Source organism: Oryzias latipes, chromosome 18, assembly GCF_002234675.1.
Source record: "Oryzias latipes chromosome 18, ASM223467v1".
Taxonomy (NCBI): Eukaryota; Metazoa; Chordata; class Actinopteri; order Beloniformes; family Adrianichthyidae; genus Oryzias; species Oryzias latipes.
In genome coordinates this window covers 5,751,301-5,776,057 of record NC_019876.2, presented here as the reverse complement: position 1 = coordinate 5,776,057, position 24,757 = coordinate 5,751,301, and the positions used below count along the sequence as shown (strand labels likewise).

Below are 24,757 nucleotides of genomic sequence, written 5' to 3'. Positions count from 1 at the left end.
CGTCAGAGAGAGCTCGAATACTCCAAAAAGAAACAGTTTCATGACAATCGGTTAGACTTTCGACATCTTAGGAACAATTGTTCTTCTTTGCTGCTTCAAAACAAGTGTTTTTTTTTTCATTAGCTTTTCTTCAGCTGTGGTTAAAAACAACTAACAACTGTCCCGACAGCTTTGAAAACAGATGATAGCAACTTTAGCCTGTCTGCATAAAAGCAAAAAAAAGAATGTAAACACTAAAAGCAGAAAGTTCTGAAACATCAACAGAAGCTTGAAGATTAGAAACCCTGAAGGATTCGGGATCACAGACGAAAACTACAGAGTAAAAAGACAGAACAGACTGCAGCGGGAAAAAGGAGATGAATGGATAAAAAAAAAACAACCTGGTTTCACATGAAAGCGAGTGACAGCGAGCAGCAAGGGAGCCCAAACGGGACACGCAAGGAAAAAAACAAGAAAGAGGAGGAGAAAGCCACAAAGTTCACAAGAAGGAATGAAAGGACGCTGGGAAAAAGAGGAAGGGGAGAACAAATGGAAGACAAAAAGCCTGGAGGGGAAAGGTTGAAGTTAAAGAACAAACTCTGACGCCGGCTGTCATCAAGCTGCAGGGAAATCAGGCGTGAAGCTCTGCAAGAAGTCATTTAATCCACTGGAGCCTCCAAACCTCATTTTCCCACAATGCAAATGACGGCGAGAAGCTGTTTCATTTCCCACTAATGCAAACTTTATTAGGACTTTGTTTAAGTGATCACAAAGCTTTAGGCGGACCGCTAAAAAGGCCAATTGAAATAATCACAGCTATTCGTAATCAAGACGTAAGGTAACTGTCAACTATTTATATGAAATATTGGCCGAGTGGAAATGAGATGCAGCGCCATAATTGAATGGTTTCAACTGTGGGAACCCTCAAAGAATTAAAACCCACAGTTTAAGTTTTACTCCATTTACCCCCCCACTTTCAGCACGTTTAATCCTTTTTGGGAATAAAGCAAAACCAAGAAAGAAGCCAGTTTAATACACATTTGCGATCAATTTAACCCGTGTGCTATTCTATGACCCCTCCCTTGATGTGCTTGCTACCTTTGAAGTGTTTGGACCGGGACGAGCTCCGGCTCCGCGAGCGGCCCATCTTCACCAGCTAAACCGGTTCTGCGCTCAGGTTCGGGGGAATAACACGTCATTGTCATAGAATAGCACAAAGGTTAAAAAATTTGACAGTTATAATGCTAGTATTTTCTTTTTCCCTGGTTTTGAACTCACAACCTTCCGTTCACAGGGCGGACACTCTACCACAAGGCCACTTAGCCGGTTCAAAGCACACCTCAGAACTAAATGAAAGTTTGACAGTTTGGGCACTAAAGAGGCACATTAACAGGATGTGTTCATGCTGAATTTTTGCCTAATTTTCACACGTTTCCAAAGAAAGGTCAACATAATTTCTAAGTAAAGACTTGTTTTTAGACTGTTTTCCTCCAGCTTCTCTGAAACTGAAGTGAGAGGCAGCCCTTGAGAGGACGTATATAAATCACTACACTAAGTGTGTGTTTGTTTGAGTGTGCCAAGGGATCTTCAAGTAATAAAAAAATACTAATAAAAAGTGTTTTTAAAAGACTGCCAATTTATCAAGGAATGTCTAACTCAGAAAAATCCAGCCCACCGTTTCATCTCAGAGCCTGCTTCTGTTACTGCAGGAAAGGTTCACATCAAACAACAATTTAAAGACCCGCTCCAGTAAAAATAGTTTAAAGTAGTTTTTGACATGTTTTTGTGGAGTTTGTCTCATTATGGAGGAAATATATAACCAAAACTACGCTTAAAATTGCATTTCTGAGTATTGTTTTATTACTTTTATTTTATTTTAATCGTTGTGAATATTTGTGACGTGGGAAATTCGGCGGGCTCCGCCCCATTCGGATGCATCCACGTGTCCATGTCCACGATCCATGAAGGTCTTTGTTTCCCTCGTCTGAGCTGACATGTGGCTCAATACTGGGTAGGTGCTGTAAGCTAGCAGGAGAGCATGTAAACAGAGAGCTCTCAGGAACAGGGAGAAGAAAGGGGAGGGGTTACTCCGTACCAACAGTCCCGCCCACAACTCAGAGGGGAATTTCTAATGAACTCCTGCCCCTCTGCAGAAACTATGTCCAAGAAAACAGCAGTTTTTTTAGGGGATTTTGGCAACAACAAAAAAAACGGCATAGTCATGATTAGAAGACCACTGGGAACGGTTTGAGAATAGATCAAAAGATGAAAGGTGTGGGACTTTAAAGTTTTAAGAGTTCAAGATAATTTCAGTCGAGATTGGAAGTGGATCTGGATCGAGTTCATGACGGTTTCTTCATCAGAGCTTCATTAGGACGGAGCACAGCAAGCCGGAGGTTCTGTATAAACTCTGTGATTTCCCATGGATCCCTGTAATCCCGTCTCAATCCACTAGAGACCCGCTGTGCCGTTGGATGTAGCAGCGCAGACCTGCAGCTCAACTCTTTCTTTCTCCTTCAGGGCGCCAATCCTCCTCCACTCCTTCGCCTTGTCTCCAATTTGTCCTTGGTTATTTATTTTCCAGGTGATCTCGATCCAACAAATTGACTCATTGGATTGATTTGGCAACGCCCCCACCTTTGTTTTCACCCCCTCTTTGCTCAGCCTCCCTCCTTTCTTGATTGATCTAAGGGTCTTAACAGTTTCAGAGGATCGGAGGGGACGTTAGGAAAAGAAGGACAAGTAACTGGATGTCTTTATTATACCAGCGGACAGTTATTTGAACCGTGTGATGAGCAAACTGCTTCTTTATGAAAGATGAAAGAGGATAACCCCCCTCCTTGTAAAGCAGAAAATAAATGGATTGAGAGGAGAGATAAAGGGAAAACAAAGGACTGTGGGACAAGAGCGGGACGTGGGAGGAAAGTGAGTGTTCACTAAGCTTCGCCACTGTGGTCCAAATTTCCATTCTCAGCTCGTCACTTACATTGATAAGATTTACATTTTGCTCCAGACGTATCGGAGGAAGGATTTTTCCTTCTTCCTCTTTCATGGTGCTTTCAGGTCTGCGATGGAGCTGGGTTTTGCCATTGTTCATGTGTTGGTGTTTTTCTGATCTCCAGCTTTTTTTGACTGTAAGGTCATACTTTGCTTGGATTGCTATAAGGTCTCGCTTGTGTTGGACTGTAGTTTGTGTGCGGGTTAACGCCAGAACAGGTGTCCATTATCAGAAATTAACGGACGACAAGAAAGCCTGACCCGTCCAACGCGACAGCTGCTTTGATTAATGATATTGGATGCCTTGTCAGGCATCATCCCACTCATACCATGAGTGATCTATGAAAGAAATATCTATTTAATCCATTTTAGTACTTTAATTTTGTTTTGGGTGAATTCAGACTTAAAATTTGTTCCAGATTGTCAGGGAAAAATGAACCAGAGCAAACCAAATGTGTCCAAGCGTTAGGTTTTTACACAATTTTTCTAGTTTTTTTTTTCCCATCAGTGTGTTATTATACTAGTGTAAGACTACATTAAACCGTTGTGGTAGTCGTTGACTGAACGCAGCTCTGTGAGCTCAGGCCTTGAAGAAGGCATGGAGCAGAGACTACATTGTGGGAGTGGTTGTTCCAGCTCCAATCGTCATCCTGGCCGTGCCCTTTAGTGACACTTTGTTCATTTGAGAAACCAACTCTTCAAGATGCAGGAATCGATGGAGTAAATAAGAGAAAGGCTGGGATGCAGACAGATGAGAAAGGCTGCATGTGCACTTTCCTTTACAGCTGTGTTTGTGTCCCACACGCATCACTCTCTACAGATAGATTTGAGGTGTTATGATAGAAATGATGGACAACAGCTGGTAATAACTGTGAAAATGCAAACATTTCTTTATTGAGGAATCTGATTGGTCACTTTATAACTTGAATAACTTTCATTGCAGAAAATCTACATGCAAAAAACATGTGGGAAAAAAGGTAACAGATCAATAATGGTTATTCTGACAAGTAGAATGACTGCGTAAAAGCTGTTTATTTCTCAGTCTATTGGGTTTCTGCTTCTTGGAGTCAGCAGGTACTTCCTGTTTGGAACACCAGGGGGGAGGAGTCACTCAAATTTTCATATACTGTCAATGGTAATGGGTTGTTTTGTTAAAAATTACTAAGTCTGGTTGAAAGCAATTTGAACACCCATCGGTCCGAACATGGACAGTTCCTACTGTCAGTTTATCAAGGACACCGTCCTCTTCTATTTATCGTCCTGTCAGGTTCCATGAGACACATGTGTTGTGACTTCCTGTCAATCTATTCTGTCATCCTCAAAATAGTCCGCTTCACTTTGAGCTCTTCCCCAGAAGCACAAATACTTAGCTTCCTCTTCTTCCTATCCAAGGGGTACAGACTAAGGCTCAAGGGATGGGAACTCCATGCCTCAAGGGTCACACTCCTGCATGTTTTCCAACATCCCCTGCTCTGGCATTCTCTAATTGGCCGGACACACCTGAACCATGCAATCCGGCATGAGTAGGGCTTGGATATCTGGAAATCTCGCAGACACACCGACCCATCCCTGGACAACAGGAAACCTACCGTAGGAAAGAGCTGGTGTGAGAAACTGTTTCACATGAAGAAGAATGTCTCTTAACACCTCTCATTTCGTTGTCTTTCAGTACAGTTCAACTTGATTCCTGTGGGTCTGCGGATAGTGGCCATCCAGAGCACCAAGACAGGACTCTACGTCGCCATGAACAGTGAGGGCTACCTCTACACTTCGGTACGCTCAACACATACTTCACCCAATGCTGTACTGGGGCCAAAACATGGCTATTGCCTAGTTCTGATAGGATTATGGTGGAACAATAATGGAAGAATCTTAAAGGTTCCTGCGGTTTGCTCTAGTTTGTGAAAGTCGCATGTAGCAACACCTGAGATGATAGACCCATCAACATATAACAAAAACCGGTTCATTCTTTAAACCTATGAGGTTATTTATTCATCCGATACTTAATATCTTTCAACAGCCAGGCCCGCTTAGCTGTTTCTCACATCAGTTGGCTGTGAACACAATACTGTGGTCTGCAGTGAGGCTGAGCCACAACCACACATTTGAGACGAAATGATCAGAGGGCACTCCAGGCTTGGAAAAAAACTGCTTTCCCTCTTTTGGCACACAGCAAAGTGAGTGAGACCTTGTATGAAGTGCAGAGAGGCGCTCTCTTCAGAGTCCATTCAGCGCTGCTCATGTGAATGGAGGGGAAGGCTGAGAGGAAGAGGAGAGGGCTCTGTCGGGGTGTGAGTTAAGCTTTACTGTTCATCAACTTCGTTATTAAAGATGACGCTGGCCTCCAGCCCTGCCTGATTTGATTGGTTATCACTGAAGCTACTAGCTGGTTTGCTTACATTTAGATCACAAAGCCAACAGACAGGGTAAAGACACGATGGGAGTTTGGAAATGGGCAACTCCAGGCCTCGAGGGCCGGTGTGTCTGCATGATGTCCAGATATCCAGATCTTACTCATTACTGATTACCTGGTTCAGGTGTGTTCAGCCAATTAGAACATGCCAGAGCAGGGTTTGTGGGAAAACATGCAGGAATGCGGCCCTCAGAGTTTCCCATCCTTGTGAGTCCAGATGTCGTTTTTGCTGTTGTATGATTTTAACATCAGTTTAAGAGCTAGTGTGTGAGGCTATTTCAACATCAAAGGTGGATTTGGGCAAACTGAAAGTACTTTACATGATTAAGATCTCCCTTTTGACTGTCAAACTGTTTTACCCACAGACACCATGTTTTCAGAAGTCACATTTCTATATTTTTTGGACCCAAATGACTTAAAATCCTTGAATTGTGTGCATCTTCTAGGTAATTTCTGGCTTTGTTTACTGACCTGGAACTGGTTTTCAGTGGTAAACCATGCTGAATAATCTGACCGGATGCTTTAGTACGACTTTGACAAACTAAAAAGGTGTACATTTGGTCGGCTTGTTGGTGCACTATGGGTACTGTAGTCAAGAGCCTGGCATAATGATACTTACTATACTTCAACGTAACGAATTGAAAAAGTGAGGGTATTGTTTTGTACTTGATGTGTTGGAATGTGAAGTTTTTGTCAACAAAGCTTGACTCATCGGTTGTCTTGAACTCTCTGCAAAGGCTGATTTTTGCAGATAAAAGAGACAAACATCAGGAAGAATACAGTTTACAAGAAAAACTTCCCTGCTATACCTCTGACCAGCCACCTGCCTCTTGAATTCTCTAAGTATTTTGGGGAACTGTAGCCAAACCACTATATTCTACTATACTGTTGGGTCAAAACGTGCTAAATCAGGGATCTTGATTGTGCTTTTGCCATATAGTGTTCACACCGAACTGTCGCTACCAGATATTACTGTATGTACTCACAGCTGGAAGAGTCTTGTCTTGGTGCGAAATGTCAAAGTAGTAGAAATCTGGTGAATCTGGCTCCAGGCTTTTTCTTTAACAGCTCTATTCCGATGTATGAAAGACTAAGTGTCATATAATTCTGGCCGGGCACAAACAGCAACTGTTGATTTCTCCTTCACTGTCAATTTTCAAATAGTTGAGACTTCCTCCTATTAAAAAGGACGTAACCTACAAGTCACTACAAAACTGAGTCCCTGATTGGTTAACTTCAACCGGTCTAACTTTTAAAGTGTGTTCAACGGCCGCATGTTTTGTATGTAGAGCCCCAGAACTTGTGACACGTGAACACGAGAGTTTTGAAAGCAGAAGCCCGAAACGAGCAATTATGTGCCTTTAAATGGACTTTTCGTTGAAAGTGGTCACTTGGACGTGTGTTGCATAGGCCAGTGGAAACACAGCATCAAACATAGAGGCTAAATGTGCAAGCCCGTCATACCAGCAGTGGTCTTACAGTACAGAGAAATGTAATGTGGTCATGACTGCTACAAGCGGCTGAAATGAGCTTCCTCTGTGGGGTGGCTGGGCTCTCCCTCAGAGATAGGTTGAGAAGCTCGGTCATCCAGGGAGATTTTGGAGATGCCCCCCTGCTCCTCCACATCGAGAGGAGCCAATTGAGGTGCCTTTGGCATCTGATGCCTCCTGGACGCCTCCCTGGGGAGGTGTTTTGGGCATGTCCCACTGGGCGGAGGCTCCGAAGAAGATCCAGGACATGCTAGAGAGACTAAGTCTCTTGATTGGCCCGGAAACACCTCAGAGTCCCTCCAGAGGAACAGACTGCTGCCCCCGCAACCAAAAAGTTGGATGAGTGGCACAAAATGGATGGATGGATGGATGGATGGATGGGTTTGCGCAAAGTTGGCTTAAATGATAAAACAGGAGTTTAGGATAGTTCTTGGGTCTCTTGGTTGTTTAATGTAGTTTTCAGTATGATCCAGCTCGACGGTCTTTGAACATTGCCCCTAAAGAGTAACCGGGGCTTGTAATAGGCGGGGCTCTGATGTGGCACTGCTTTGATGTTTTGACTGGAATTTCCTTAGAGGGTTCTTACTAAACAGATCCACAAAACATATAAAACAAGACCAAAAAAATGTTCTGACATACTTTATAAAATCAGCAGAAGCATTATTGAGTTTCTGTAGCTTTACTCAGCATACTACCAATCGTAGAAACTTTCCTCATTCAAGTTGCTTTCTTTTCCTTTCATCATTAACCTTTTGGTTCTTTTGTCTGCCTACCTGAGTTTCTCCCTGACTGCTAGGTATTTGAACCTAAATTGTTTATTTCAGCAGCTTTTCTTTTGAAAGATTCTGTTTGTTTGTTTTTATGTAGGGGCTGAGTTTTAGGTCCGTGGTGATCCGATCTGACTTTGGCAGTGCTGTTTTAGCACTCTCTGCAAGCCAAACTGTTCCAGTTCAGCTAGTTTGTATTTGGGTCCCTTCATGCTAGCCTCCGCAGTGAAACCATACCTGCACATGTGCAGAGTCCTCGCCGGCTCCGGCGTTCTCCTGATGAAAGGGAAGGTGACCCATTTATTAAGGGAAATAAACGCAGGGAATGACAGGATGGAAAGGGGGAAAAAACACACTAAAGGAAAATCCCACAGAGAGGAGAACAGAGGGGGGAGATGGGGAGGACGTCTCACCTCCATCACCTGCTCTGTCATTTGCAAAGCGGAGCAGTTGGGTCAGTTAATAAAGCTGTGAAATAAGTACTTTCTACAATGTAGAGCAGCAGTAAACTAAAGGTAAAAGTCTTTTTTTTGTTTGCTGTAATAAATAATCAAGAAGCCTGACAGATCCAACTTTTCCTGCTTTTAAACTCTTTAAACTTTTACTCTAGGAACAGATTTGAAAGTTTTCCATTGATTAAGTTATTTTTAAGCTGATCAGAAAGACTAAAACAAGAAATTTTCAGAAAAAACAGCTTTAGCCGCGAGCACCCGTCCTGGGGGGGTTTGACCCATATGGGTACTAGGGGTTTTTGGCTTGTCTGGGTCCATGAAGGATTGTAGTGAGGAGTGGTCACATTTAAGGTCTGTTTTGCAGTTCCCTTAAGGCTTCAAAATCAACTTTTATGAGCTTTAAAGTGTATTATAATGTTAATTCCTCAAAAAACACAACCCCAAAGTGGTATTTTGATCCATTCCACCTCAGAGTATTCCTCTAAAACCCTGTTCTCTGATCACCAGCCCCTCCCAATCCACGAAAACGAGTGGGTTCTGACATTGTGATGTCACAAAGTGAGGAACAGCCCCTTCCAGGAGGACACTGTGCTGTCAGCTCCACCCCCCAGGCTAACACACACACACCCACTTTCTCCGTGGAGCTAGCGGTGATGTGCGAAAACTCTTTCATTTTCTGTGCCCAATATTCAGATCCATCAATGCAAAATTTAGTTTGATTTCGTGGAGGAAACGCAGACGTGCTGCCAAAGCCGACTCTAGGTTGACATCAAGAAATGGGTGGCACCCACACGTAGCGAAAGTCAGTGCCTTAATAATCAAGTCGTCTTACTTCCGGGTAGGAAAATGAATTGTGATAATAACTCATATTTCATAAAAAATGTTTCCCTTACTTTGCCAAAGGTCATATATTATTACATATATGGACATAGTAATTAAAAATAGCATATTATAGGCCCTTTAAGGGACGTCATGAAAATAGAACGTACCATTGTCGTTTATGTGGTAAGTATCTCATGAAGTATTTGTTGTGGGATTGTAAATTATAAACACTTAAGACATACACGCAATGCTGTCGCACATGCCACACACTGTCTGATGTGGTTTATATGGTGTGAGTACTGGCCCCCCACCTGACCACGTGCAAAGGCTAAATGCACAGGATGTACAGGTGATGTGAACTGCCCATAGGATTGTATCAATCTTTGATCGCCATCATCAGATCGTTGTTTTCATTCTATAATACTGGATTAAGTTTTCTACAAGGGTTTGAACTTTGGGAGTTTATACAAGAGAGAAAGTGTGAAAATGTTCATGTTTGTCTGAGAAAAGTGTAGAAAGTGTGTAGTGGAGAGTTTTACAGCCTTAAAACATCTATTGTAAAAATATAGTTTGTGGATTTTTGGAACGGCGGAACTCCCGCGATAAAAGAGGAACCACTGTGCTCCCTTTTGGCTCTGCTCTGTTGTGTCTAGAAACATTCAATAACCTTTACCTGATGTTCTCCCTGTTCGTTTTATTGTGTAGCTTCTTTAGAAAAAAAGGAAAGAAAAGTGGTGTTGGCTTTTTCGGAACCTCTTTTGGAGGAGAAATCCAGAGTCGCGGTGGCTGTAGCTGAGTTGCAGTGCATTAATCTTTCATGGACCTGTGTGGCTCACAAACCTCCCCCTCTGCGGCACAAGCAGATAATTACAACACTTATTTTAAGGAATCCAAAACAAAATACCTCCTCCGGGCGGATTATTTGCCAGCAGTGACGCAGAAAACCGATTAAAGTAGTTTTCTGGTCTGGCTGTCGTCGTCCCCCGTCATTTATCTTTATTTATCCTTCTCATTTGAAGCTCATTTGTTGTTACTTTCCACTGAATCTTCCTGGTTCTTCTCATTCTTTATTCTGCCTCCCTCTGCTGCCACAACTCATTTCACCCATTAGCATCCATGGGATTAGATTTAGTCACCTAATCTAATTTAATGATGACACCCTAAATGCACTCAGACATTTCTGTTGACCTCAGTCTATCTTGCAAACTCATTAAACAGCCTGGAACTGAAAGTTTAGGGTTTTTTTGTTTATTTTTTAGAGCCTGATCATTTATTCTGTACGTACCAAATCCCTCCATGATCGTGACCTCATGAGAGATCTGAAGGAGAAGGTCATGGATTAGAGAAGGGGTCCCCAACGCCGCTGACAGAAAAAAAAAATACAAATGCTAACTTAGATTATTTCCGTTTTGTCTCTGTTTCTGTTAACGGTAGAAATCAATCAGGTTTCATGTGAAAATAATATCAGGTGAATCTTTTTGCCCTGAAACAATCTGAGACTGGGTTGAGTTCTCACTGTTTTAATGGGATTCTATGAAAAATAAAACTGTAATGCTGCTTGTATTGTTTTTTTGCACAAGTCAAAAAACAACTTTCACGAATCAACAACTTTGTTTGATTGAATCTTCATCAAATGTAAATATATATATATATATATATATATATATATATATATATATATATATATATATATATATATATATATATATGTGTTTGCAGATTTTTTAACCAAATTTCTTGTAGTAGCATTTTAATTTGAAAAACATATTTTTCAGGATCTGGACGCTTAAAAATATTAAACACCGGTCCATGAAAAAACATCGTCTGCAGCCTGCAAAAGGTTGGAGGTCACTGGCTTAGTGATTCTGTATCAAGGTGTACAGTTGAAGGGCGCGCGGTAGAGCAGTGGTCCCCAATCCCCAAGCCTGGGTCGCGGGTCGCTTGGCACCGGACATCAAACGGAAAAAGACCCTGCATACTTTATGGTTTGGTTTTGTCTACTACCAGATTCTGAATAAAGTTTTTTTTTTTTTTTTACTATAATACCGACCTGTTAGCATAAGTCATGGTCAGTTAAAATAAAATCAGGCGCCAACTTTGGTCTTCCAGAGCGATCCGTGACGCTGCAGTGTGACATCGGACCGATCCGTGGGCTAAAGACGGCAGGACAAACTGCACAGCAGGACAAACGGGTGCATCTTCGGAGGGTTCTTTCACTTTTCTGGCTTCAGCTTTGGTTCATTATTCTGGGCTAAAAGCCCCTCCGGAAATCAGTGCTCTTAAGTGGGGAAGGAGGAAGTGACAAAGTCATTATGGTCTGATTGGCCGTCTGAAGGTTAGCCGTTAGCGCGGCTTCAGTTTTAGCAGCTGCTGCAGCAGGTAAGCAGCAGGAGGCTGATTTTCTGCCGTTTAGCTCGGTCTGCGGTGCCGTTTTGACGTCACTCAGCCGCGGGGGTTTCCGGATGGATGTTTGTGAGCGTGGACATCAGAACAACTAAGTTCTTGAACTTGAGGCATCGCTCAGTCAGAACTTTTGACAAACGCAAAGAGGGGAAATCGGATTTGATTACTTTAATTTGTTCCCATAATCTGGAATATTCACGTCCGGTTGCCTCCTTTGAGTCACAACCTTCAGCATGAAAAGCATATTTACAGTCTTACTGTTCTGCTTCCTGTCAGCGAACTGAATTTACTATTAAACACAAATAATCCAAACACCAAATGCACTGTCCAGATTCAAATGTATTGAAACTTTAGTTGTTTAACCAGTAAAAGTGTGCATTAATTAACGTTTGTTTTTATTATTATCTCACTTTTTCTACGCACGATTTATGTCCATGCATTAAGCAGAAAAATGTACGTAGTGGCTACGGGACACGGCCTTAAAGCTTGAGAAATTAAAGAAATGACAGAAGACCTCCTAGGAGGTAAGTCATTAGCAATTTAGCGCATTAAGTAAAATCCAATTTGTTTAAATTATTGATTATAAAATACATTTCTATAACGTTTATAGGTGGTTTCAGCTTTTAAATACTCATCAAAACATTTGGATCCTTGACATTGATGGTTCAAAAGTGGACAAGTGAAAACGTTATTTGACAGACGTTTTACCCAATAGGTAAAGATTTAAAAATAAAGATAAATACAACTACTGCCGAGGGGAGGGGCCCATGTTTTTGTTGGACTGGGGCCCCCGAACTGCTAAGTCCACGGGTCAGTTGGCGCATCTTTTAGTGGACTCTCCATGCCTTATGCCATCTATAATGTACAGGGAACATCCACACACAGGAAGCTCAACTTACAGTTGCTCCTTCCACCACAATAAACACCATCAATAATGAATGAAGTACAATAAAAAATACCCCTGGCAACACTTTGATTTTTATTTAGAGAGCGTTCAGAGCCAGACAGACACACTGGAGGAGGAATTCTGTAAACATTTCTGTCCTGAGAAGGGATCTGTCTCTTTTTAGTGCTGATTTACCAGCTCCAGCTAAGACAATATCACCTACAGGGGGAGATTTGTTTTTGTACCAAAAAGTAATCTTGGTTTAAATTCGGGGATCTGAGGTGCAGAAGAGAAAGAAGGGACGTTGACGTGGACCGGATGTCCTTTTTGCCCCTATGAGGCGTTGGATTCTGGCAGATTGAGTGATGATTGAGAGGAGAAGGAGTGAATCACGGCTAAGCAGCACCTTTCCACTGTCGCCATGACGGCAGCTTGAAGGAACCGTTTGACAGCGGTTGACGTCAACAAGTTTGAAAAGAAAGCAAAGCCACACGGTACTTCTCCAACTGCTTTAGATTGAAGAGGGGGGCGGTATTTTCACGGGCACCATAGAGGCGAGAGGTGGAAAGATCAGAGGAAACAACGGCAGAGAAGGATGGCCTGACAGGACGACACTCCAGCTGAACATTATGTGTCCTCTGGGTCCGGCAGCCGCCACCGCCATGCCCATCGTTCTTCCCCCTCCCACATCCTCCCCTCCTGCCGTCTGTCCAACTTGTACAGCTTTGACTCGCCTTTCAATCTGTCTTGTTCCCTGTCTGGTCATTTGTGTCCCTTGGCATCTCCCGTTAACTGTCGTTATTTTTTCCTCTTTTCTGCTCCGTGACAACTTGCTCTTTTTCTTCAATTCGAAAATAATACCCCTGCCTTCCTTTTTTTTTTTTGACGTTGTCCTGGTTCTGTTCTCTTCCTCTGTGTTCCCCAATTCCATCATGACATATGGAGTCGGCCTCCTCCTCCTCAAATCTTTCACGTCATCTGCCAACGCCTCCCTCGTGCATCAGTATTCCTCCCTGTGCTTCAGTGTGGTCTGCAGGCAGAAACACGCCATACGGATGAAGTAACGCGATTGGCTGAGCTGAAAATCCACCGTCTGCAAACGTAGAGTAGAACATCTTTGCAGAAAAAGTCTTTGTTCAAAATCTGTAACCTTGGTGGTACCGGAGCATTGAAGGGACAAGAATTTGGTCAGACGTTTTGAACCTTAAAGGCCCTCTGTGACGAAAATGGTGTTTTTCTGCCATTTCTCCGATTACTGAAAATGACGTTCTTTAAAAAAAAAAAAAAAATTGGGAAATTAAGATGAACTTTGATATCAAGATCAGTGCAAGGTGCATCTAAAAGCTTTGATTATTTTGTTTTTTCCAAACGGATGGACAGTGTGCCTTATAAGGCTAATATAGGCACTAATTCTGCTGCAAACAAGGTAGTGTATTTTTGTGATTAAGCTAACGCAGCTAACATGTAGTGGTGTTGTGCAGATCACACACAGGCCTGTTGATTGAATGTAATGTCACCTGGCAAACTAAACATCACAAGTGTCTGAGATTGATGTCAGTGATCCAAAGAGCCCTGAGACACAATATTATCCACGAGTTCAACCGAAAAACCACAAATTTGACCTTTCTGACTGTTACGTCTTGCTGCTGCTGCATCCCCTGTCTTTCTGCTCACCTGGCAGGTGTGGCCAATGATATTGATCAGCACCTGCCAGGTATTTCAGTCAGAGGAGGCCTCAACCAGGAGGCAGGTATGCAGAGCCGAGCCGAGCCGAGCCGAGCCGAGCAGGAGGCTGAGGAGCATTTCGGAATCAGAATCAAAATCAGAATCAGAGATACTTTATTGATCCCACACGTGAGAAATTTGTTTGTTACCATAGCAACTGACAGCAGAGGGAAAAAAAGACTTATAATTAAGTAAAAAAAAAAAGCAAGAACAAGAAAATGTAGCATAAATACAGACATCAAGGTATTATAATTTAAAAAGCTATTTACAGAACAGTGCAAGTAAAAAGATGTGCAAAAGAAATGTTCAAAATAGAAAACAACTAAATAAAGAGATAATAAAAAAATGTGCAAAGGTTATCTTTTGCATAGTGAGTTGTTGTATAGGGTTATTGTATTGGGTAGGAAGGATTTCTGGTACGGGCAGTTTTGGAGCGGAGATGTCTGAGCCTCCTGGAGAAGGAGCTCTGCTGTTTGTTCAGAAGAGGGTGGAGAGGACGGTCTGGGTTGTCCACGATGGATAAGATCTTGTTCAGTGACCTCCTCTCTATCACTGCTTCAAAGGTTTCCTGTTTGCAGCCAATGACAGAAGCCGCCTTCCTGATCAGCTTGTTCGGTCTGTTGGTGTCACTGACTGCAATGCTGCTTCCCCAGCAGACCACAGAGGAGAACAAGGTGCTGGCCACCACAGACTGCTAGAAGATGTCCAGCATCTAGCTGCACACGTTTAAGGACCTCAGCTTCCTTAGGAAGTAGAGTCTGCTGCAGGCCTTCTTGTACACAGCAGTGCTGTGGCTCCTCTAGCTCAGTCTGCTGTCAATAGTCACACCCAGATATTTATACTCCTCGACCGCTTCTACATCCTTGCCCAGGATGCAATTTGGGTTTTGAGTTGGAGCTGTGCTGGTTGGTTTGTTTCTCTTTGTATCTCCTCGGTCCTCAGAAGTTGTATACTGTTGGGTTTTGTTATTTTAGTTTGGGATTGGGCCTTGGTAGCTTTGTGTATTTCTTTTCATTTGTTAGATTTTGTCAGGCAGCCTTAGCAGGGAGCTGCTGACTCCAACGGTCAGCGTGGCTGGGTCAGGTCCCTGACTAATTTTATGTTTGGCCAAGGCTCCAATCCCTGTTTTGTCTTTTTGTTGGGACCAGCACAGTAATGATTTATTTTTGTTTTACAGGACACAGGTTCTGTCTTTCACTTTACAAAACTGTGTTCCTAAACTTCTTAGCGTCCATTTTTCATATGTTGTGGCCCCTTTGTGATTTCCCTTAGACCAGGGGTGTCAAACTCATTTCCACCGAGGGACACATCAGCATAGTGTCTGTCCTCAAAGGGCCAGATGTAACTTATACATGTAACTAAATGTAATGAAAAATAAATGTAACTACTCCTTAATGTTAAATAACTCATTATTTATTTATTATAACTTTTTAAAGTGACAATTACAGTTCCATAGAAAACACACGTTTGCTTGTTACTTTAGCATAAATCCTTCCTGTCGGGGCCGTAACACTGACACTTAAATGAAATCTTCGTCATAATTTGGAACTAATTAAGAAAATACAACAGTTTTGTTTTAAATCATTCCGGCATTATTTTCACAAGATTGTTTAAACTTCCAGTGATTAACACCTAAAATAGAGCATGTGAGCAGTTCGTAATTATCTGGCCCTGATCCAAGTTTCTGAACCAGGAGATCTACGGGGGGGGGAGCAGAAACTGCAGAAACGGTGCCGGGGATGAGCCGGCTCATGTGGGAGTAGCTCAGCAGAGGTTAATGGAGGGGGGGAAACTCCTTGTCACAGCTCCATTGTCTGAGGCGACTGGGACCTGCTTACCTGCAGGCACCACCTGAAAATTGCTTTCTGATAAAAATAGTGCTCAGGCGCGGACCTGGCCCACTTTATTAGCTGTGTGCTGTGGACGAGCCTCCGGGGTGGAGGGACGGCGGTGGGAAGGCTCGTGGTTATGCTATCTGAGCCACGTGCGCGGTGGAAAAAATAAGAGCGATTCTCCGAAGCACGCACTCCCCTCGTGCGATTTTACCACCCTCCACATCCAACACACATGTGCAGCCAGGTACAAACAATCTGACAGTGGCAGGAAGACGTATTTGGGCCGGACTCCCCGCTCTGGCTAAACTTTCTGCTGCTAACAGTGGAAAGTTGGACAAAGAAAAACATTACTGGAATGACTTTGTGGATTCAAGGCGATGAGGAATGAGCGAAGCCCTACTTTTCAACATGAGAAGCTGAGAATCAAAAAAAACAAATGTGACCTCTGCTTTTAGAAACGTGAAATACAAAAGAAATGTTGCCGTTATGAAGCAAACGTCTTTCAATCTTAATCTTGAAACACAAACATTGATGTGTTTAATTATCCACTCAAAATCTATATTTCATCTATTTATACTCTTTTATAATTGGTCAGCTAGACATACTAAAATCATAAGGCATTAAAATTATGATGGATGGAGATTAAAGCCCTTGCCAGAACTGCCCTTATCCCTTGTGCTATCTTATGGGGTCCAGATGACCCCACCCTTACATTGACGTGTTATCCCTACCATGACAAAGGTGGATAAAGGATAAAGATCACAAATCATTGAAGAAAAAAGGTTCAGTGCACTCTCAACATTAACGTGCCTTGGGAGTGAGGTCATCTGGAGATCTCAGCGTCTTGTGGGGTCCAGATAACCCCACTCCCAATGTTAACGAGCCTTGGATAGCACAAGTGTTATAAGTAGATACGACAATCTGAAGGTTAAAAAAAGTTTAAACCTGTACGGGGCGTGCAAGTGGAACGCATGAAGTCTAAAAGTCGTAGACCGCTGTTGAATCTGTAGAGCTAAAATGTTAGTTCACTTTTTTTTCTAGGGGCGAGCAGCAGGTCGAAGCGGACACTTGTACAACATGCAAGGCTTAAGGGTGTGTCACGCAGCCACGACTTACATTTTGTGCATTGTCCCAGTGTGAAATTTCGGTCTTCCGTGATACATGCAAGTGTTTCTTATGTTCGTCATTTGTCGATCTGCGCAGATGTCCATAGTTGCTTTGGGACATGTCCTTAAGTAAAGGTGAAGTAAGTGAGACGCAGGTATGTTGTACAGATTCTTTTTTTTTTACCACCTGTGCCTTCGTCACACAATGAAACACGTTGATTTGCGGACAGTCATTATGACGAGAGAAAGCGCCAAACCAGCACCAACATCTTCCTCTAAAATTTTCTCTTAAACAACATTAAAAGACTTATATATACCTTGTACCAAAAGCCAAGCGAGGGAAAAAAAAAGCTGCTGGATGACACTCATTGTTGTTGAAGGTCATGCAGCAAAGCTGCACAATCGGTTTACACCCTGCATGTGCCATGACAGTCCAACTTTGAGTGAAAACCCCTTGCCTGAATAGTCTATGGCAGTGGTGCTCAAATCCAGGTCTTGAGGGCCGGTGTCCTACATGTTTTTCAACACACCTACCATTGAACACTACTTATTGGTTAAACACACCTGATCCAGGTAATCAGCAGCAGATAAGCCAGGGTTTCAGGAAAACTAGCAGTAGGCTGGTCCTCGAGGCCTGGATTTGGACACCCCTGGTTTAAACCCTTGGAAACCGGACCGGACAGTACCACTCAGTGTAAATGAGGCTATATATCCATGTACTTCTTTTTACTTCCTCGTCTGAGCTGTCATCTGGCTCATAAGTGTACGGCTGGATACCACTGATAGTGCTCACCATTTTTGTTGCACCGCTAATGTTAGCTTGGGGGTATGAGGGGCTGTATGGTAGCGGGAGAGAGTGTAAAAAGATGGATAATGGGAAGTGGGGGTAGGCTCTTTTGTTCAGCGTATTTATGGTTTTCCAGCAGCGTTGTCATGCTTGGATAAGTCCCCACGCCCCATGTCTGAACTCTGCCGAAACTCGTTGGTCACATGACCGCAGGGCTCATCCATCTTTTCGCAGTGACTGGTGTGTCTGTTTGCCAGTTTACCCTCAACTCTAAATCCCTTCCAGTTCAGGCTTTTCTCCTTGTCTCCGCCTGTTTTCTGCTCCATTCGTGTTCTCCTCTGGGATCTCCTCTGAAGATGGATGGAGGTACCAGTGATTAAAGCGGGGATGCCTCTTCTCACATGATCAACCCCAGAGGTAACGAAAGAAAAAGGGGAGCTGCTGTGCTGTGACTGGAATTGGATATAGGACATCGGAGGATGAAGACAGGTTTTGGCGCCCGTACAAAGACGCTGCGGCTTTATTGTGAGCCAGCACAAAGGCTTTGTGGTGTAGAACAGGTCAAGGGAGGATGCAGGCTTGAGAAGCAGAATTTATGGGATGACAAACATAACTGCGTTTAAAAGCTTCAGGAACAGAAGGTTTTCTCTGTAAATCTCATCCTGCAAGTGGACTTTTCTTTACAAGTTTCATGCAGTGTTCCTGCCTGAAGTCACAAAACCAGTTAATTGGGATGGATGGTCTTTGGTGATAAAGTGAGCTACCACATCCATCATTTCACGGCGTTCTGTAGCAGGTCCTCTCTGTGAGGAGGTGTGAGGGGAGGTGAGGAAGTAAGGTGGTGGTGGTGGGGGGGTGACCTCTTCAAGTTATTCAGTTCACTTGGTATTCCTGCAGAGCTGCATTGAGGAGTAGGTCACAAGACTCGAGCGACGAAGCTTGTGTTTGAGGAGATTGCAGGAAATATCTGCAGCTTTGAAGGAGCAGCAGAATAAAAGGTGGTTTTTCTATGAACCACGGTAAAAATCTGATCATCTGGCTCAGGGGCTCTGTTTTTGTAACCCCTATGGGTAGACATTGACAAACCTCTACGGGGCACACGGGATGTCCGGATGAAATATCAAGGTCATAGACCGCTAGGTGAGACCACAGAGCATAAATGTTTACACACATTTGATTCTACGGCCATGCTGCAAGCGACGGGTTGTAGTGAACCCGTCGACTCTCTTAGACGATTCTCAGGGGTGAAGTTAAGGTAAAATAATTGTCCCGACTTCCCCCCCAAAACCCTTTGGACTGCATTCATGATAATTACAGCCCATATCTAGCGTCATTGGTTGTGCCTGATGCATTACAGATGACTAGAGTGTAGCATAAGGGCACCGTACAACAGCATCACCAGTACTTTATGAGTTTGTGCAACTTTCATTAGCCTTACGAATACTTACGATACACTTACCACATGCTCAGAAACCCTAAGCAACCCTATGGTTCAACCCTAATTGTCAGTAGCACCTCAATCGCCTCAAGGATTAATCCTGTTTGTTAACGATTATCATTCTTTCATACTTGGACTTTAATTTGGTCGTTTGAAACCTCTCCTTTTTCCAAACGTTTCAGAGTTTTTGTGTTCTGCTGTCGTTGCAGATCCATAAACACATTGGCTTAGAAATCCTGAGGTTAATAAACATCTGCCCATGTGCTGATACCACAAACTGACATAACCGTCTAGTTTTTTTTAGCCTCCATTAAACTCTCACCTAAAACAAGAGTGGAAAGGATTAGATTTTGGAGCTATTTGTATGTCTTAATGGTGCCTAATGGTGGAGTGTCCAACCTGAGAGTGGAAGAATGTTGGTTCAATTCTATGGTTGGGTCATACCAAAGACCAAAGACAGAGAGCCAATGCCTCCCTGCTTGACACTCAGCATGTTGGTGTTGAATTGGAGGATGCAGATGCAAAGAACATCCAGGTGTGACGACAGATGGCACTTTCACTTTAGTAATTTGGCTTTTCGGCTGTACTGGGGAACCCATGCGCATTATTTGGTGAGAGCACACACACATAACTTGTAAGGGTGGTTGTGGTGCAGAGATACAGCAGTTGCCTTCAGATCAGAGGATTTCAGTTTTAGTTCCCATCCTGCCAACCCGTGCGTAAAGTGATCCATCCTGGGCCGGAAATTGCCCATGGTGGTTAGAGGTTGGAACCAGTGTAAGACAGCCAAGCCCCCACTAGTGTGACTTATAGACAGTGACTATAAAGTGCTTTGAGTCTTAAAGTAAGGTAGGAAAGTATCATACAGGTATACTGTGTTTACCTTTTTACCATTTATGTTTAAAAATATGGACAATAATTGTCTGATATTCCAATTTGATCTGTATGCCATGTACCTTCTTGAAGTTCTTAATAACCCTAATTTTTTATGATATTTTTTCTGTAGTGTAGGTTATTCAAGTTGTAAACTGGCCAATCAGGTGCCTCAATAAAGTGGATGGAGGCTGCTGGCCCCTACATCCAACATTCAAAACGAAAATCGACAGATTTTCTATATCTCACTTTCTAGTGATCAGGAGTGAGCTTCCAACTAGCTCACTCCTGATTGGTAAAAGTGCCCTAGAAACTACGTCAGACTCCTACCAATCACTGCTTACTGATGATTTGGCTCCAACAAGACGGCATCTGTATCGCGAACTGCAAGAATGTGAGAGTGGAAACATTTTGGTGGAATATCTGCTGTAATCCGCCCGTAATCCAAAGAAAACACATCGAAGAAAAAGTCACAAAGCTGCAAACGAGCAGCAAAGATGGGTTGGGGCTCTGGTTCTTCCAAACTTATCTGCCGTTCTGCCCTAATGCTGCACCTGACAGGTGGCAAAGTGGCAATTAGTCAATCAGTCAATAGTGCCTTTCCACAGAACGACCTGAAACGTTCACGCCTCCAGCTCCTTCGCTCTGACCTTCCTCACCCGCCCATCAAATCGGGATTCTCTTTTTCCACGCATCAGCACTTTTCCTTACCCGTCTTTGACTCCCCCCACCCCCCGGCGCCCTGCCTGCCTTGTCATGCAGACGCTTCCATCCTTGTGGTGAGGCAGCGCAGACGCACGTGGCCTTGAGGAGGAAAAGGATGGAGGAAAATGTGAAGGCCAGAGGGAAACGGGGAGCACGGAGATAAAGAGAGGATCACCAAAAACTGACAGGAAGACAAAAGACTAATAGAGAGGAAGAGATGAAAAAGGAGGCGTGTGCAGGACAGAAAGGTTATCTCTGACTGTGTTTGGAAAAATCCCCAAACGCACAGCGAGGGTCTGACTGTCAAGGTGAGAGTCAGAGGACACCCCCGTCCCTTTCAGCCGGCCCCCTCTCCAGCTGCTCCCTCAATTCTTACAAATGTGTGTGCCTGTTGTTCACTCCAGTTTATGTGTATCTGTGTGTTTCAGCTGACATTTGGATCCTGGGGCCCAGTCAGATGTATAAAGAGATCTGTTTGGTGTGCAGATGTGTGTCTAAAGTGTAGATGTGTGGTTGGTGTGTGGATGTGAGATTGGTGTATAGATATTGGTGTGTTTTGTGTGTCAATATGTATGTTTGATGTGTGGTTGGTGTTCAATATGGGGTTGGTGAATAGATGTGATTGGTGTGTAGATGTGTGGTTGGTGTGTAAATGTGCCTTAGGTGTGTTGATATGTGTTTTGTGTGTTGATGTGTGTGTTTGGTTTGTAAATTTGTATGTTTGGTGTGTAGATGTGTTTGGTTGTAGTGTAGATGTGTGGAGGTTTTTAGATGTGTGTGGTTGGTAGGTAGATAAGTGTTTGGTGTGTAATGGTGTATAAAAATGTGTGGTTGGTGTGTAGAGATGTATAGATATGTGTGGTTGGTGTGTAGTAGTGTATAGATGTGTGTGGTTGGTGTTGGTGTGTAATGGTGTATAGAAATGTGTGGTTACTGTATAGAGTGGTTAGTGTATAGAGTTGGTGTGTAGAGGTGTATAGAGGTGTGGTTGGTGTGTACAGGTGTATAAATGCGTGTGGTTGGTGTTGGTGTGTAATGGTGTATAGAAATGTGTGGTTAGTGTATAGAGGTGTAGTTGGTGTGTACAGGTGTATGGAGGTGTGGTTGGTGTGTAGATAAGTGTTTGGTGTGTAATGGTGTATAGAAATGTGTGGGTGGTGTATAGAAATGTGTGATTGGTGTGTAGATAATTGGTTGGTGTGTAATGGTGTATAGAAATGTGTGGTTGGTGTGTAGATAAGTGTTTGGTGTGTAATGGTGTATAGAAATGTGTGGTTGGTGTGTAGATAAGTGTTTGGTGTGTAATGGTGTATAGAAATGTGTGGTTTGTGTGTAGATAATTGGTTGGTGTGTAATGGTGTATAGAAATGTGTGGTTGGTGTGTAGATAAGTGTTTGGTTTGTTATGGTGTATAGAAATGTGTGGTTGGTGTATAGGGGTGTGGTTGGTGTGTAGAGGTGTATAGAGGTGTGTGGTTGGTGTGTACAGGTGTATAAATGTGTGTGGTTGGTGTGTTGTGGTGTATAGAAATGTGTGGTTGGTATATAGAGGTGTGGCAGTAGACATCCACACCTCTATCCAATCTTTGACCCCCTGAAATATTTGTCAGATGTTAGTTGGCTGATTTTGTGACTCCCTAAATGTAAATTGGCTGTATTACTTTGACTACAGAGGTTGTTCCTTGTTAAATGCTGTGCATTCCCAAGAAGGGGCACTTCACGATTTGACAAAAAAACAGACCAAATTAAAGTCAAAAATCTCCATAGGTTTTTTTTGTAAAGTGGAACAAACCTCTTGGATGATTTGCAGCCATGTTTCCTTGGCAGTTTGGACAGCATGCATGAATGAATGTGCATCATTCACTGAGCTGGTCTGGTTAGAAAGAAGCATCGCCGTTCCGTTCAACCGTTAGCGTCAGTGCTAACAATAAAGCTCAGTTTCTTCAGAAAGCAGCTATTAATTCACCATGAAACCAATGTTTATTTTTACGACCCAGCTGTTCCCTTTAACTTTTGTCCCTGCAGGATATTTTTTTATGACAAGTTGTCTTTTATTGGATTGTGCGGCGAAGACAACGGAGGGGCGATAACCAGGGCTAGCGATGTGAGCTGACAGGATGTGGATGGGGGGGTTCGAAGTGGCCCCAATGACCCGACATGATGGATCTCAAATCTGTGAAAGCTGAGAGCAGTTTACCAGAACCTTCTTTCCTGCCATTTTTTTTGCATTTGTTTTCATATCAAATTTAGGGTGGCGCCTTCAAAATAAGGCTCATAATTGGGGGGTCAGAGGGGGCCACTGAAAATGTTAAGAGGGGTTTCTTCTTGTAACTGTAGACCCCCAGCTGGAATTGTGCTCTAAAATTCATTTTTCAAAAATCTCTAAACATTGTCTACACATCTTGGGTTGTTTACACTGTTTTAACTGTTTTGCAAATTAAAAGCGCAACGAAAACCCCAATAGACCTGTTCATCAAAGAAATGATTTGCTTTCTTCAGCAATACTTTTAAAAATTTTTTAAAAACCTGAAGATAAAAATAGCCAGACGGAGCTGCATTTCCAGAAGAAAATGCAGGGTTGACTGCTATATGGATGAATGAAAATGAAACTTAACGGGTAAAAATTGGCACTAAAAAAAACTTAAGAAAGAAACAAAGTTGACCATAAATAAAGTGAAAACAGCAAAATAACAAAACAGATATGTTTGTGAAAAATACAAGTGTATCAAACCAGCGAGCTTCAACACCACAGAAAGAAGTAAAGATTCTCAAGGATTCCCATATGTATTTCAATAGAGGCAAAAATCCTGGAATATCTTAAAAAGTTCAGGGATTTGAAGGACCAAAAGTCATAGCTAGAAAAAGCTGAACTGAATAGTTGAATGGTTAAAATAGCTGAAAAATTGTAGGAGTTAAGTGTCATAAAATAGCAAGGAAACTTTAATAAAGAATGACAGTTAAAGAGAAAAGCAATGGGTTGAATGCTTTCTATCATTCAACCAATAAGACGGTCACAGAGGCCACTTAGCTGAATTGAAAGGTATTTCACACAAGTTAGAAAAGACCATAAAGTGAAAATGTTCATGGACAAAGGTTGAATAAGTGAAAAATGTATACGCCTTAAACACGTTTGAGTGTTCACTACAGCCTTTCGCCCACATCATGCCCGGAACGAAAACATTTGCATGAAGATCTTTTCTCTACGGGTTCACTGAGCGGTCTAGGACCCAGACATGTCATGTCGTGTATCCAGACGGTCCATATCTGCCATATCTGACAATGCATAGCCAACTCTCTACGACCCTCGACGAGCCCGGGCAACCCAAAAACTCCCAGCATTCATACCGATCAACCCCGCATGTGACCAAAGGCCTTGTCACACAGCTACTACGTACATTTTCTACATATGTAATTTCATTTTTTTGTGATACATGCATGATATACGTAATTTATAAGTGTTTCTTGTCATTGTCCATGTGCGCAGATGTCTGTCGAGGGTTTTCGGCCGCCAGGTATTTACGTGAATTTAGTTTAGAGCTAATCAAATTTTTTTTATCACACAGTTTCTGTGTATTTTTTGTACTTTAATTGCAATTTTTACGTAAACGTGCGTGATCATTGCGAGGTGCGTACGCAAATCTGTGGCTTTCAACGACCATTCCACGTTCGTCTAACAGACTTTAATATCGCATACACGACGCACGTCACGTTAAAACTATACAATTGATGCACGAATAACTAATAAATTGCATATAAACAGTGTTTTAAATAATCACACACGTTCTATGTTGAATTACGTGTTCTTTGCGTGGTTTAGTTGTTCTTCTTCTACCCTAGAGACCACAACTTTCTACGTATATTCGGGTATTACCAATTTTCATCCGTGCACAAAATGTATGTAGTTTCTGTGTGATACAGCCTTAAAGCCTAACTTCTAGTCAGTGCAGCTGAGGCAACATTTTTGAAATGAAAAGGCTAAGCCATTTATTTTCAATACTATAGTTAAATAAATCCAAAAATTGGCTTGGTAAAAACCGCTGCTCTCCGACTCGTTTCTCCTCTGCAGGATGCAGCAAAATC

General features: G+C 42.7%; 1 protein-coding gene across 2 annotated transcripts in view; it reads left to right on the top strand.

Moving 5' to 3' along the window:
- fgf11 (fibroblast growth factor 11) overlaps positions 1-24,757 on the top strand; it is a 104,557-nt gene that overhangs the window by 58,920 nt on the left and 20,880 nt on the right. For both annotated transcript variants that reach the window (XM_020711519.2, XM_023966020.1), the window contains one exon: positions 4,646-4,749. In XM_020711519.2, coding sequence (XP_020567178.1) covers positions 4,646-4,749 — 104 coding nt within the window. The remainder of the gene's footprint in view (positions 1-4,645; positions 4,750-24,757) is intronic.